Genomic DNA, 14,657 nt, shown 5'->3' with positions numbered 1-14,657 from the left:
AGACTAAGAAGTTCTATAATAAATAAATATGCTTAAATTTAAAAATATATCACATAAAGAGATATGTATAAGTTGTAAATATTACTTTGAAGAAGAAGTGAGGAGTATGTCAGAATTCATAATTCTACAAAGTATAAGTTTATAATGTGTAGTATTACAGGTTATAGGATCTGGTTTATAGTCGATACTTAGAAAATGTTTCTTTGAAGAAATCACTGTTAATGGAGACCTGGGCTATCAGCAGACAGGTGAGTGGGAGGCAGTGTTTCCAGTGCGGGGGATCGTCATGTGCAAAGGGCCTGTGGAGGGGGATCTTATTTAAGAACAGAAAGAAGTCCAGTGCCACTGGAATGTAGCAGGTAGGAAGAAAAAATGAAAATGAAAAAGTCAAGACTTCTGCCTTCAATGAACACTTACTTTAGGTAAAAACTCTCATATTCCAAAATTTCTATTACATTATGGGTCTTTGATTTTCCAAATACAACAGGAGGAAGAAATCAGCGTCAGGACTAATCCTTTACCAGCTGATGTAAGAACTCAGTTTCGTGTTTGTCTCTTGATGACTTACATCATTTTTAGAATCAGCATATATGCTTTCACAAGTGTGTTGGCTTGGGCTAATATTCACATTAGGTCATGATTTGTGAGTATATAGGCTGCATAAGAAGAAAAAGTGACTTGAAGATTGCATCAAGATGCCAAATTGACACACATGCCTACCTCCCCTTTTTCTCTCCAAATCCTTCAAAAGGCTAACAAGGTGCTTTAAAATGCATCCTTAGCTAGAAGACAAGAATGGGAGTGACACCTACCCACTCCTTACCCTGTTTCCCCCTCCAGGAAATCCCTGATATGTTTTCTACTTTAGTAATTTTGTCATTTCAACAGCCTTATTTAAATGGAATCATAGACTACGTAGCCTTTAGGGATTAGCTTTTCCACTCAATATCATTCTTGGAAGATTCATCCAGGTTGTTGTGTATATAGTTTGTTTCTTTTTATTGCTGGCTAGTATTCTATAGTGAGGATGAATCACAGCTTGTATAAGCATTCATCAATTGAAAGACAACTGGATTGTTTCCAGCTCTTGACTGTTAGACATAAAGCTGCTGTAAACATTCATATAGAGGGTTTTGTAGGAATATAAGTTTGCATTTTTCTGGAATAAATGCTCAGTGGTGGAAATGGTAGGATGTCTGGTAGTTGCATGTTTAGTTTATTAAGAAATTGCCAAGCTCTTTCCAGAGCGGCTGTACCATTTGCATTCCCACTAGCAATGTATCAGTGATGCAGTTTTTCCAAACTCTTGACAGCATTTGGTGGCATCACCATTAAAAAATATGAATACTGTGATTGGTATGGAGTAATATTTCACTGTGGTTTTAATTTGTTGTTGTTATTTACTGGAGCAGAAGCAGAGAGTACTCTGGGGGAGAAAATAAATATTGCCCTTGGGAATAGCAAATCCTCTGAATGTTTCATTTGAAAGGACTTGAGAATATAATGGTGAGTAGTATAGGAAAGAGTAAAAGGTATGGAGAGATTTGAGGAAAATATATATGAAAAGATATATAATCAAAGGATACTACTTGATTTTGCAAAATCAAAAATTTCTATATTCATAATAGTATAAACATTGTTGACTCACAGAAGTGTAACTATATTGAGAGAATAGGAGCGTACCGAGGAGTGTCTGTATTATGATTCTGGGAGTGTCTGATTCTTTTCTATTACAGTTGCCACAAATAAGACCAGCTACTGACAAATCAATAAATAGCCATAGAGACATATTAATTAGGGTAGTAACTACCAGAGCTAAACAAGTTAAAAGAAGAAGGCAGCAAAGAGAGCAAATGACTACTGTTTCTTCATCTTAAATCTTTCAGTGCAATTCTTAAAACCCCAGATTGAGTATATAAAACATCTTTATAAGAGGAGAATGTCAATGTTACAGAAAGTCTAAAAGTAATGGGAAAGAAGATATCAGGCAAATGGAAACATATAGAAAGCAATAATAACTACATAGAAAATAGAAATTGAGGCAGACAGCATTAGACAAGACAGAGCAACTTCTCTCAGAGATCAAAGATCAAAAGGATAAATACTTTAAAAAAAAAAACACAGCACTTAAAGAACACTCACAGGTTCACACCCCATCCTGAAGGGAGTTTACACATGCTTTTCAGACATCATGTATGGCACATGTAAAAGAGTCAGTCATTAGCCAAGAATTTTAAAAGAATTTTAAATACCCCAAGGGTCACAGTCCCTATTTTAAATTTTTTATTGTGATATAATAAAAATTAGAGGATAACAATAAAAATAGAGCAGATATAATCTGATTACTGGGAAATTTAAAATGATTTGTTTAAAAAAAATTTAAAGTAGGCCTGGCGAGGTGGTGTACGCTTGTAATCCAGGTAGCTCGGGAGGCTGAGGCAGGAGGCTCTGGAGTTCAAAGCCAGCCTCAGCAACAGTGAGATGCCAAGCAACTCAGTGAGACCCTGTCTCTAAATAACATATTGTAAATAATACAAAATAGGGCTAGAGATGTGGCTCAGTGGTTGAGTGCTCCTGAGATCCCCTTTATAAGAGGAGAATGTATTTCAAATGTCATCCCCCAAAAAATTTAAAGTAAAAATGAAATGGATTACAAATAGAAATAAATGATAAATACAGCATCCCATTTTAAACTTTTTTGGATATGGACAAAACAGTACTCAGGGAAATATTTATAGCCTTAAGTTCATGGATTAGAAAACAAGAAAAAGAAAGGAACTTGTAATTAAGTTTTCAAATTATGAAAGAACTAATAAAGAAATGATAAAACAAACCCAAATAAAGTAGCAGAAGTTGACAGCATAAAAGTACAAAATTAAAGCTTCTAACTATATTTTCTTATCTGTAAAGTGATAAAACAGAGTTTTTCAGTAACATGCCAAAGGTCCAACAATGAGGAAGTATAAGGTTGGATTTCAAAACCAAGTGCATCTGAGTCTGGAGTTGGGAGTTCCAATACAATGAAACGATGACAATAGACTGTGAATGATGGTCGATGGAAAGATACACATGGCAAACATTCAAGTCAGTGAAGTCTAATGTCTTTTTGTTACAAGCGTCCAAAAAATTAAAACATCATATTTTGGGCCACAGAAATAGCATCAGCCCATTCCTCAGAGTAGAAATTATATATTCACTGACCATCTTCAATAAAAGTGATCATTTACAAGAACCCCAACCAAAAAAATTAATAAAGTAGGAAATAAGCAAAAAAGATTTTATGACTCAAAGCTAATTTCTTAAACAAAAAAATAAGCAAAGGTCAGCAGTCTAAGAGAAAAGATACAAATATAAAATTTTTGAATGTTAAAAGGGCTGTAATCACAAAGATCTAAATGTATTTGAAAGTACTATGTATAACAATATGTCAACAATCATAATCCAGATGAAATTAATGATTTTCCAGGAAAATATAGAAAAACCATGAAATAATTTAACACCCTTTTCTTATATAAACAAAACCTCTTCTTAGCAAGTTGGAAAGAAAATTTCCTTAATTTGATAAAGGGTGCCTATCAGAAATTGCTAGTAGACCTCATACTTAAAAAGGTGATATATTAGATGAATTTTGTCAAAAAGCAGGTAAGAGAGTTACTCTTCAAAATATAGCAAGAACAACAAATTCACATTGATTCTTATTAGTGAGGTGAGATTGACAAAAGAAAAAAAAAATCTTAGTAAGGGACAAAACCATCATTCTTGAAGTAAATGCAAAAATCCCTCAAAACAACAAACAACCACCACTACCAACAAACTCATGAGATGCCAATCTGCTAAAAACTATTAGAGATTTTATCAAAGCATTCAAATAAAGATTGTTTTAAATTAGCAATATTCTTCTACTGACCTCACAACAATCAATTACAGAACATCTTGAAAAGAAATTTCATTCATAATAGTCACAAAAATAATAAAATATATCTGTCACAAAACTCAGCAGGAAGTATAGAAGATCCATATAAAGAAAATGATTAAACTGTCTTAATACATAAAATTGAACTTGATTAGAAAAACAGCTCATGGATGGGAGGTCTTCCCAAATTAATTAAATTTGATGCAAGTCCAATAAGATTTAAAAGACTGAAATTGGCAAGTCAATTCTAAAATTCTTTTGGAAGAGAAAATGTGTGTAAATAACAAAGGCATTTTGAAAAAGGTCACCATAGGGAAAGACTTGTCCTACAAGATGATAAAATATAGTGTAAAGTTATTATATGGTATTAGCACAGGTATAGACAGATCAATGAGAGAGTATAGGAGTGCCTAGGCCCTTCCACTTCAAGGTAACTAGTCTAGTTACAAATACAAGATAGGCACATATAAACAAAAGGATTGGAACATTGTATAATAGACCAAATTTTTTAAAACAACATGTCTATCAGTAGCATAATTTATAACACTATAGAATGGGAAGACTATACAACTATTAAACAGGATGAAGAAGATCCCAAACACTGACAAAAAACAGGTATATGATATATTATGAACTTCAAAAATGTCACTGAGCTGGAAAAGATTCAGCAAAATAGTGTGATAATATTTATATTACAGTATACAAACAAATTTATCCATCTTTGTATATACGCTTGTGTGTCAATTATGGAATAAACATTGTTTAATATGTAGACATCGGAGCTGAAGAAATAGCTCCATTGGAGAGCATTCGCCTAGCATGCGGAAGGACTTGCGGTTCGAATCCCCGGCCCGCTCAAATGAGAAGAAAAAAAAAAAAAAACAAAAAAACCCCATAATATGTAGACATCCTGGAGTGTCACTTGCAGAGACTAAGGCTGTATCACTAGGCAAACATATTCTTAAGGGGTCACACATGTTTACATTGAAACATCATTCATCATTATGCAGCATGTAACTACCTATATGTTCATGTCCGTCAAGAAGTATGTATAAGGATATGTATTAACTCATTACAGAGATGAACTTTGTGGTAGGAAGGTAAAGATGGGGAAAAGGACAAGGCAGGGTTTGACATTTTATATAATTCTGTACCGTGTGAGGGCTAATTTTTTTTTAAATGTTGAAAATTTTTTAAAAAAGCTTTTTTTTTTTTTTTTTTTAAAAAAACAACCATATCTTACTGCAGAAAGAACCAAAGTGGTTCACAAGAGATTTGGAGAATAAACTGGCTGTACTCTGACTACTCCACAGCTCGTGGAGGAAACTAGGACACTTGAAAGAAGCAAAGAGGCCTTGGCAGCTTGGGGGAAACGGCTCTTGCGGTGTTGCTCCTCACTTTTCCAATCTCTCTTTCACTGAATCTGCTGTTTACCCCCACGTGCATTTAGCTGCTCAGTTTTCACCCATGTGCAAAACAATGCCAATCCATTGAGTTTTGTGTCCTCTGGATGTGACATTTTCTGCCCCTCTTTGTTGTCTCATCCTCAAAACCTTGGCTCATCTCTCCCTCTCTGAAACCCAAACAGGCTCAATAAAGTGATACATTTTTTGCTTCTCTATATTATATCATTTCAATCCAATGATGAGGATAGCTACTTTATGCTTATGGTTAGATTAGTTCTTCAATTTCTTTAACATAGAAAATAATGTATTGGCTGATGCAATGCATTTTTCTTGGTTGACAAATATCCTTCCAACTACAAGGTAGAGAAAGAAAAAATAATATAGAATGAAAGAATAGAAATCAACTGGGTGATGTGCACCCATGCCCAGTGAAGTCAGGGTTGTCTCAAGTCCATTGAAAGATGGGCCCCCAGTCATCAACCTGGATCAAGTTGACACATAATGACCCTGAAGGTGGGTAATTTGCATGTGGTGGACTCTCCCACTGGAAACTGCAATGCCCCAGAACGCTCTCTGGAATTCTTTGGCTTCCGCTCCTTCGGAGGAATAATCCAATAGTGGTGGTCCACAGAGGCACTGGCGGATACACTACCAGCTTCTGAAAGGCTCCGGCTACTTTTGCAAGGATAAATCCTTTTTATGTTAAATAATGCAATCAAATGAAAAGCGGTTAAATAATTTGCTCTTATACCTTTTATAGGGAAGAATTAGGATGGTGGCTTCTGATTCATTAGCAATGGAGGTGGGAAGACGAGATGGGCAAGGGCATTTACAGAGCCAGGGCTCCGCTCACACACACTGTGGCATCTACTGCAGCATATAGCAAACCACAAAAGTGTCACCACTTCCGGCTGTACTTTTAAAACAAAAACTAGAAAATGTCTTACTCCTCTGGAAGACTTGCTGCACTGTACCTGTTACAAGACACACTTCTATCTTGCAAGGGCAGCAATTCACTTTTGAAAATGTTTTCTGCTTTGAGTCTGCAGAGAAATAACATCTAATCTGTAAATGAGAGTTCAGGCAGGTTACCCAAGGCTCTCGGGAGTAAGATGTGGAACAAAGTTCTGGCATTTGTCCACAGCATCGAAGCACCTGAAAAAACTCTAGTATTTTCTCTGTAATCCCTGGCAGTTGGTGAGATGAGACCAAAAGATGCAAGGGTGCTTTGAATCCACTGAGGGATACATTGACCCCACTTTACTGTATTCAGGACAAATGCAGACAGAAAAAAATCTTGCGGCTCTCATGGAAAACTGTTTGCCTCGATTTTAAGCTATCATTGACACCTTTAATCTACAGATCGTGATGGCAGTTGACCTGGAGCACAGCCCTGGAGTCTAAAGAAGGAGAGTATAAAGTATAAGAGATGCTATTAAAAAGATTTCTGTACATCAGCAAAACTCTCAAGAAGCATGTTGATGAGTTGATTGTAATCAAATAGAAAACAGAAGAATTCAGATTTTCTTTCAAATATATACTGGCTTAAGTATGAAAGAGAAAACATTCAGTTGACAAAATAGCTTGGGGTTTGCTGAACCCAGAAATTCTGAAGAGTAGGGTGAGATGCTCTTTGCCAAACCCTAAATACTGCAGAGTTGAGCATTCCCTCTTACCAATTAGATACTTGCCACTTCATTTCCTTCTGTGGATTTCTCAGTTGTTTCTTCATCATTTTTTTTTAAAGCAAACAAGTAATTAGCTTTGTCTCAGGGGGTAATGTTGCTAATAATTCCACAATTATATAATTATTTTAACCCCCCGAATTAAAGACTGTCTTGCTGTCTCTGTGGATGCAGTAGGCTGCCTGCTGGTTTCAATAACCCTTGAGTGCACCAGGTTAAGGACTGAATTTTCTGTCCTTATAAATTAACACAGGGAAACCTACTCTGTATGCAATAGAAATTCTATTTCTAATGCTTAATAATCCTCTCCAGTCACTACCAGACCCTGCTTGTGACCTTTTGTTTCAAACCTCACACCAAATGCGAGTCTCCTGAGATGAGAAGTGTTAGTATGCGAATGCTGATAGAATGTGCTGGCAGCACATATGGTCAAGTATTAAATAGTTGACAGTCTGGATAAATTAGCTTCTGATAGCTCACTAATCAAGTGTAAGAAGGAAATGTCAAGTTGGCCAGCATTGATGAAACCTTCATCAAAATCCTGAGCTGGAGAGAGGTAGACAAAAAGGAAAATGTCCATATCTAGCTTGCACTGCCTCCAAACACTTGTTCCGAATATAGCCGTGGCAGAGGAGACAAACGAGAAAGGACCAGAACTGTTGCAAAGGAAGGCTGTGGGAGGCCGTCTAGGGTGACTGAATTTATGTGCTGTACCCTCAGGCTGCCTTCTCTTTGATATGGAAAACCCAGTGATAACCAATTCAATACTGTCTTACTTAAGGCATTACAAACAGAGTGGAGTTGTGTGGAAAATTCCAGTTTCCAGAAAACTGTAGGGTATGGACAGTCATGTCTGCAGAGACCTGAGGTTCTCCGAGGAAGAAACCTTGGGAAAGAGAAAGCCAGGCATGTGCCCTACTTGGGTATTTTTGCAGGCAGTGGGAGCAGTAGTGGACTGAGCATGTAGCAATTCTACCGGTGACCTTGTACCTGGACAAGGCTTGGATAGCTTCCTTAGGCTTCTGAACTCTTCAGGTTATTTCCACATGTCCCTTGTGAATCAGGACAATAGCTTTCTCTCCTTTTGGCCTGCACATTCAAGAGTCAACATAATGTGAAGACTCTGACTGTGCTCTGAGCCTTTGGGCACATTTTTAAAATTTTTATTCCCTCCATGTTTTCATCTGTAAAATGGGAAATAAATAGTACCTGTCTCATGAGGTAGCTGTGTGGGTTGACTAGAGGTAATACAGATAGGCTTAGCAGCACCTGGTGTGTGGTAAGTGCCCTGAAAACATAACTGTCATCATTGTCATACCCTGTGAAGTCCTCTCTCTCTGGGCTCTTCCTCTCCTTTCCCAGTGCTGCCACTGAAGCCTGCTCAGGCCGTCACGACCTCTGTTCTGCTGGCTTCCTAATTCATTTCCTTATTCTAAGTCCATAACTCTTCCAGTGCATCACATACAGTACCGACCTTTGAACTTTCACAAGTCCACTTGCTGTCTTGACCCTGTCTTGTTCAGTGGCCTGCAGAGCTCATCACAGAAAGACTAAACTCCTTGGCCTTGAATGCAAACCCCACAACACCACCCCCCACCTGCTGGCCTGGTTTCACTCTCTAAATTTTGCATTTCCCTTTCTCTTGAGCCTAGGCATCTCCAGAGCTATACTATTATTTTTCTAATCCCTCTGCTAGTTTCCTTATTCTCCTCTACTTGTCCCAGAATTTTCCTGTTTTTATAACTGCTCATTCTTCTTTCCATTTGGAATTTACATTCAGTCCAATCCTGGCCATCCTTCAAAGCCAGGCCTGGATGCCACCTCCACCCTGGAGCCTTTATGGATCCCACCACCATTTTACCATCCCTCATTCTTTTCGGACCCCAGTGCACGTCACCTCGAGTGACAGTCATCCCTTGATATGCCTCCTATTTATGTTCCACATTCCAGCCTCTCAGCTCCACGGATCATGGCTGATTTCAGTCTGATATCTCCACCCTGTGCTCTGCCCTCATGGATGGCTCAGTCACTGAGGAGCTGGTCTTGTGTGCTTCCCTGTTCCCTGACTTATTCTCAGTCACCTCATTGCTCCTTCACACTGGTGCCTTTGGAACTATTTCAACTCAGGAAGTAAATGGGATGGAGATGTCCTATCAGCAGGAAACCCAAACGCACAAAACTGCACAATGGACCCCCCCAGCCACACCCTTCTTTCTAGGAGGGAGCAGGGAGAAGACATCAGGAGTGCAGTACCTTTATACCTGGTCACTACAGCTGCGTTGGCACTGAGCGGCTCTTGGAAGCTGACAGTGAGTGATGTGCTGCTAGTTACTGTGAGGCAGGCATTGGCTGGCACCTCGGGGGCTCCTGGGACAGAAGGAAAAACACCGGGATCTTAACATAGCAAATCCTTTTCAAACAATGTTCCCGCCTCTTCAAAGGATACCCTGAACATTTGTTGTAGAGGTTGCTAGCTTTTGCTTTAGAAGTCTCAATGACTTTTATTAGTTGCCATCCTGGTCTTTTCTGAGGATTAGAATATCTTCTGAAGGGGTAAATAATAGCCATCAAGCCTTCCCAAAGTGTCCTGGAAACACAAGATGAGGTAGGACTGGGCTAGCAAAAGAAGGACAGAAGTGACAGCAGGATACTACTTTGAGGACAGGGTTCCTTACCTTGCATGAGGTACTTTCCTGTACATTTTTTCATTGAGCTGAAACTGCTGTCCCCAAAGGCCAAGTTCTTTGCTCAAGAACACAGTGCGATGAAAGCCCATGGCTTCCTAATGCCTAATTCGAGGCATTTTCCAGAACAGGATTCTAGCCAGCTTGCTCTCAGACTGCCTCCTATTACATTCAGGCATCCATGGTGTCATGCCTACTAATCTCAGGCTCTAAAGGACTGATGGTGGTCTTAGGTATTCCTTAACACCCAGAAGGCGTTTTGTAATTTAGAAAATGATTAAAAAATGGCATCAAGTCTACAAATATATCTGTTTCTGGCATTAATCTGTGCTAAATTAGGCACAGTAGCAAATGCACTTATTGAAGCAATTGCTGACTCTGTAAAATCCACATATCAGCATGTTGAGGAAACTGTTAATATTGAGAGCAACCTTTCATTAATGCTGCTGAAGTTATTTGTTTCAGAGAAAGAGTTAGGCCTACATTTGGTATTTAGTGTTAAGAAAAGAGTGCCTTTGTTTTTTTGTCTATATCAGAGTCAGTCATTCTTTTTCAAATAGTTTGAGGCCGAGGCAGAGAATTTCAAAGGTGTGAACTGACTTTTCCCTTATATTTAAAATTTCAAGTCTATTTTTTTTATTGTTTGAATAAAATCTTCCAGAATGAGAGCTCAATATCACACAAGTGTTTGAGTTGTATATTTTGTTTTTATACTAGGGGCCGCTCTTGTTCTCAGCAGTACTTTCCAGTGCTAATGAGAATTATCCAGAAAGGTTTTTCTTAAACTAACAAAAAGAATCAGTAAGGAGAATGGAAATGCGACAAAAGCATAATTTATGGTTGATTGACTGTTCCTCTCTGTTGCTCGTATTAATCGAAGTTCAGTTTATAGCTCTCTATAAAAAAATGCAGTAGAGGGTTGAAAACAACTTAAACTTGAGCTTGAAGCAGAAACTAGACAAACAGGCAAACAAATATTTTTCCACCTCCACATCCCGAAATACTTAGGGCTTCAGACGGTCCAGGTCATTGGGCATTAGGGCGTAGCGGGTGGAAAGTGCTAGATGAGTGCGACATGGTGAAGGGAGGCCAGAAGCACAGAGGTCTCATGGCTGTGGTTGGAGAACCTATCAGGAGCCAGAAAATCAAGCAAGACAAAAGCCCCTTTTACAGCCTCCCAGAGCCCTTACTCCAAATAGGCTGACAACGGCCATCCATGACCCGGTAGAGTGGCAAAAAAAAAAAGAAAAAAAAAAAAAAAAAAAAAATTAGTGAAAGAAGGCCTGGTTGTCTCAGACCACAGTTAAGTCTAGTTAATGTCGGAGCCCTCTGCGAATACTCACTGGCATGTTCGAAGCCTGTTTTCATGCGCCTGTAGAGCCGATACCGCCACTCCCAGGCTTTTAGCTGTTTCTCTTTCTCTGTGTTGTCCAGAGTGAATCCTTCATTCTCCACCTGAGCAGACAGTTCACTCACCCTGTCCTGGGCCTCCTGGACCAGCGTGTTGAGGTGCAGGGCTCGGCTTTCCAGGCTGACAACTAAGGCAAAGAAATGGGGTGAATCCTCTTTCTTTCTGGGGAAATGCTTCTGCGTATCTGAGTGTGTATACTATGGGTTTGAAAAACCCTGGAGAAATTGGGATCTGTATTTATCATGAAATATCTTATTATGATAAAGTCAAATTAGTGACATTTACAACCAGATTAACTGGTAACTCATCAAATTAAGATATTTCCATTGCTCTCTGGCCCTCTGGTCATGTGCATTCCAATTAGCTGCTAGGCAAGGGCTGGGGAGATAGCTCAGCTGGTAGAGTGCTTGCCTTGCAAGCACAAGGCCCTGAGTTGATCCCCAGTACCGCAGGAAAAAGGAAACAAACAAACAAACAAAAACTCAATTAGCTGCTAGGCACAGATAATTATAATTGCACAGATTGGTGTCTGTGATGTTCAGAAGGACAAGCACTAAGGGGCAAAAGCTCTGTAGGGACAGGAGAGGAACCAGGAAAAATTACCCATGAGTCAAGCTGCATTCTGCCAAAACTGTCTGTTTGATAGAATCTGATTCAGATTTTCTGTTCCTATCACATTCTTCCCAGCATATAGGACAATTTTGTATGCCTGTCTTAGAGATATGATTTGTTACTATCAATTTATTTATGGCAAACAAAGTGTTGTACTACTGGTGCTACAGTGGAACTAGTGAGCTCTGAAGGAGGGATAACTTGGGTGCAATCGTACACTGATCTTTGAGCAATTTGATCTTTGATAGTGGTCTCCACTATAAAAGTTCTCCAGAGATGTCCCATTCCCAAAAGAACAAGTCATACTGGCTCTTCTTTCCAAGAAAGACTGCAGAACTTGACATTTCTGTTTTACATGATGCATCATAATCTTTATTTGATTTACATCATCTTGTTTACCCCAACCTGCCTCTGTGTGATTGGGTGTTCATCAGCGAAGGAACTTTTCCATCCCTGTGCTAAGGCTGTGAGGTTGCTTCTTGCTCTGAGCTTAGGAGGGTCTGCCTGTGTGGTCGCCTGGTCACTTCAGAGGAGCCCCCCCCCCCCCGGTCAGTGGTAGGAGAGAAGATGACCTCCATATGCAAGTGTGGTAGGGACTCACCCAGTGAAAAAAATCAGAATCAAGGTCTGCAGATTTGTTGCTGAAATGTTGATACACCCTGTGACCAAAACAATATTTCCCCCTGGTGGGTGGGAAAGAAATTCATCTATTCATTCTTTTAATTAAGGGGGAAAATATTATGAAGATAACTCAAGTGAAAATTTGTTAGGTATATTTTGAAATGGAAATTAGGTGGTTATATATTCATATTCTCTGTGTTCATAGGCATGTTTGCATTAATTACAGGAAATGAATACTAATTTATTATTGCCCCTGTGTACCATCAGTCTAAATTTATTTACAGATGAGGTCAATGAAAAATTAGTTGAGTCTTTTTCCTTTTTTCTTTCTTTCGTCTTTCTTCTTTAGAGTTGCTGTTCAGAACACTCAGGACTGTGTTTGCTGCAGATTTGTCATGGTTAATGAATGTTGCTGTAGCAGTCAATCATGTACTCTAAATACTGTCACGCTTTTTTTTTTAAAAGCCTCAGTCATGAGCCATGACAGAAAAATAAACAAATAAATATAAAGCTAAAAAAACTCTTTCACTGAGCAGCTACACGATGCAGAAACCCCCTGGGAAGGCTAAAGGAGGCCAGAATAAATGATAATATAAGTGCTGTGGACGTCGGGAAGCAAGGATGGTGTATGAACGTGGAGGTTCTGGAGAAAAAAAATACACACACACACACACACACACACACACACACACATACTCGGGTGCACACTCCAGTGGAAAAATTGGCAATATTAGTAGCCTCAAGGTGCAATTTCCTGGAGTAGTGAGATTGACAAGTCAGTACTAAATGCTGTTAATTTAACTAACTTCAGATTAATGGTAGAGTCTGCTATGACTGAAGCCCTCAACACAGTCTCATTATAGCCTTACTGGGAAGGTCCTAAATATAGGCATTGACAGTTTAAAACAAATTCGTATACATTGTGTATTTTTAGACATAGGTTAGGCGTCAGAGTTTGTGTCACAGTTTTCAGGTTGATTAATTGACCCAGTTAACTGCACCCTCTACCCACTGCCCCCCCTTCTTCTTCCACTCCAAATTATAAGAGAAAATGGGGGGAATTGTCCTTGTTCAGTTATTCAGTGAGCCTTTTATTGTAAGCCTGATGTTTGAATTGCATGCATGCGTCAACACTTGGGTGATAGACACATGATTTATAAAAATAAATTTTTCTAATACTATGAAATCCCCCCTATTAATTTTTATATCCACAACAGTTATTACTGGTGTGAATTCCAGGTGGCATTTCAGATGGACAGCTTCTCTTGAGCTATGCTGGGTTCCCCTTGACATTTTTTCCTGCTTTCCCCAGCAGAACGCATTTTGCTTCTGCACCTCCCTTTTCTCCTAGGCTTTAGACTTCATGTGATTTGAGTTGTGATGGCAAAGGGATTGTACTTCATGATAAAGCTTTCTGTCTCTTCAGATACTTACAAGGGGATCCGTGGACTTTTACAGTGAGGTGAACTTCCCAAGATTATTTCCATCCCTGTGATCCTCAAACAGGGATACTTAAACTTCATAATTTCTTGGTAGTAATGGTGGGTGGGTTGGAGATGCACCTATTGATCCCACAGTATGGTATCTGTGTCTTGGAGTGCTGAATTTTATTTGCAGATTTTGTTGAAAGCATATCATGTAGAAATTGGAGACAAACGTGTTCAACGTAGAGGAGAATGGAAAGTATTTCTAAGAACTAGAGATTTAAAAAAAAAAAAAACTGTATAGAAATCTCCTCCTTTTGGGGGTTCATTCCCCAGGTGCTCTGAGGCTACACTTACTCTTCTCTGTTGCTGGGGATAATTGCATGGACAAGTCAGAGAGGCACTGACTGAGTTAGTGGTTTCCAGCCATTTCACAGAGCAAATCTTTATTTTTTTCCCCCTATGGATTTTTTAATAGCTTAATAAAACACTCTTTTGAAGGTTTTTTTTTTTTTTTGCTACCAAACCAGCTGACTTATAAAGTAATCTTGTTTCTCCCTATTATTAATGACCTATTTTAACTGCCAATAGAAGATCTGTTCAGATGAGATAATCAACCCAACTGGGTTAATATATTTTAAGCAGAAGCAAATGAATATGATAATTATATTAGAGTGGGTAATTTTATCTGGAATAATAGCATGATAGGGTAGACTTTTTAACACCTTGGAAATAGTTCTGGGAACCCCATTCTATTTTTTTTTTGACCCCAGAATGGGAAGATTTACAATATCCTTATTTTAAAGATGAAGAAACTGAGAACATGGGAGTTGGTGGGATGACTTAACCACCAATTTTCTTAAAAATCTTAAAGACCTCAGGGGAACTTTCCTCTAAACCA

At 38.7% G+C, this 14,657-nt stretch overlaps 1 protein-coding gene across 1 annotated transcript in view; it reads right to left on the bottom strand.

Moving 5' to 3' along the window:
* ANKFN1 (ankyrin repeat and fibronectin type III domain containing 1) overlaps positions 1–14,657 on the bottom strand; it is a 564,723-nt gene that overhangs the window by 336,833 nt on the left and 213,233 nt on the right. The window contains exons 6-7 of the mRNA XM_079131399.1: positions 11,032–11,226; positions 9,258–9,371 (exon numbers count right to left, since the gene is read on the bottom strand). Of these exons, the coding sequence (XP_078987525.1) occupies positions 9,258–9,371; positions 11,032–11,226 (309 nt within the window). The remainder of the gene's footprint in view (positions 1–9,257; positions 9,372–11,031; positions 11,227–14,657) is intronic.

This window comes from Sciurus vulgaris, assembly GCF_902686455.1.
Source record: "Sciurus vulgaris genome assembly, chromosome: 3".
Lineage (NCBI taxonomy): Eukaryota > Metazoa > Chordata > Mammalia > Rodentia > Sciuridae > Sciurus > Sciurus vulgaris.
Note: the sequence above shows the minus strand (reverse complement) of the source record. Positions and strands in the feature narration are given on the sequence as shown.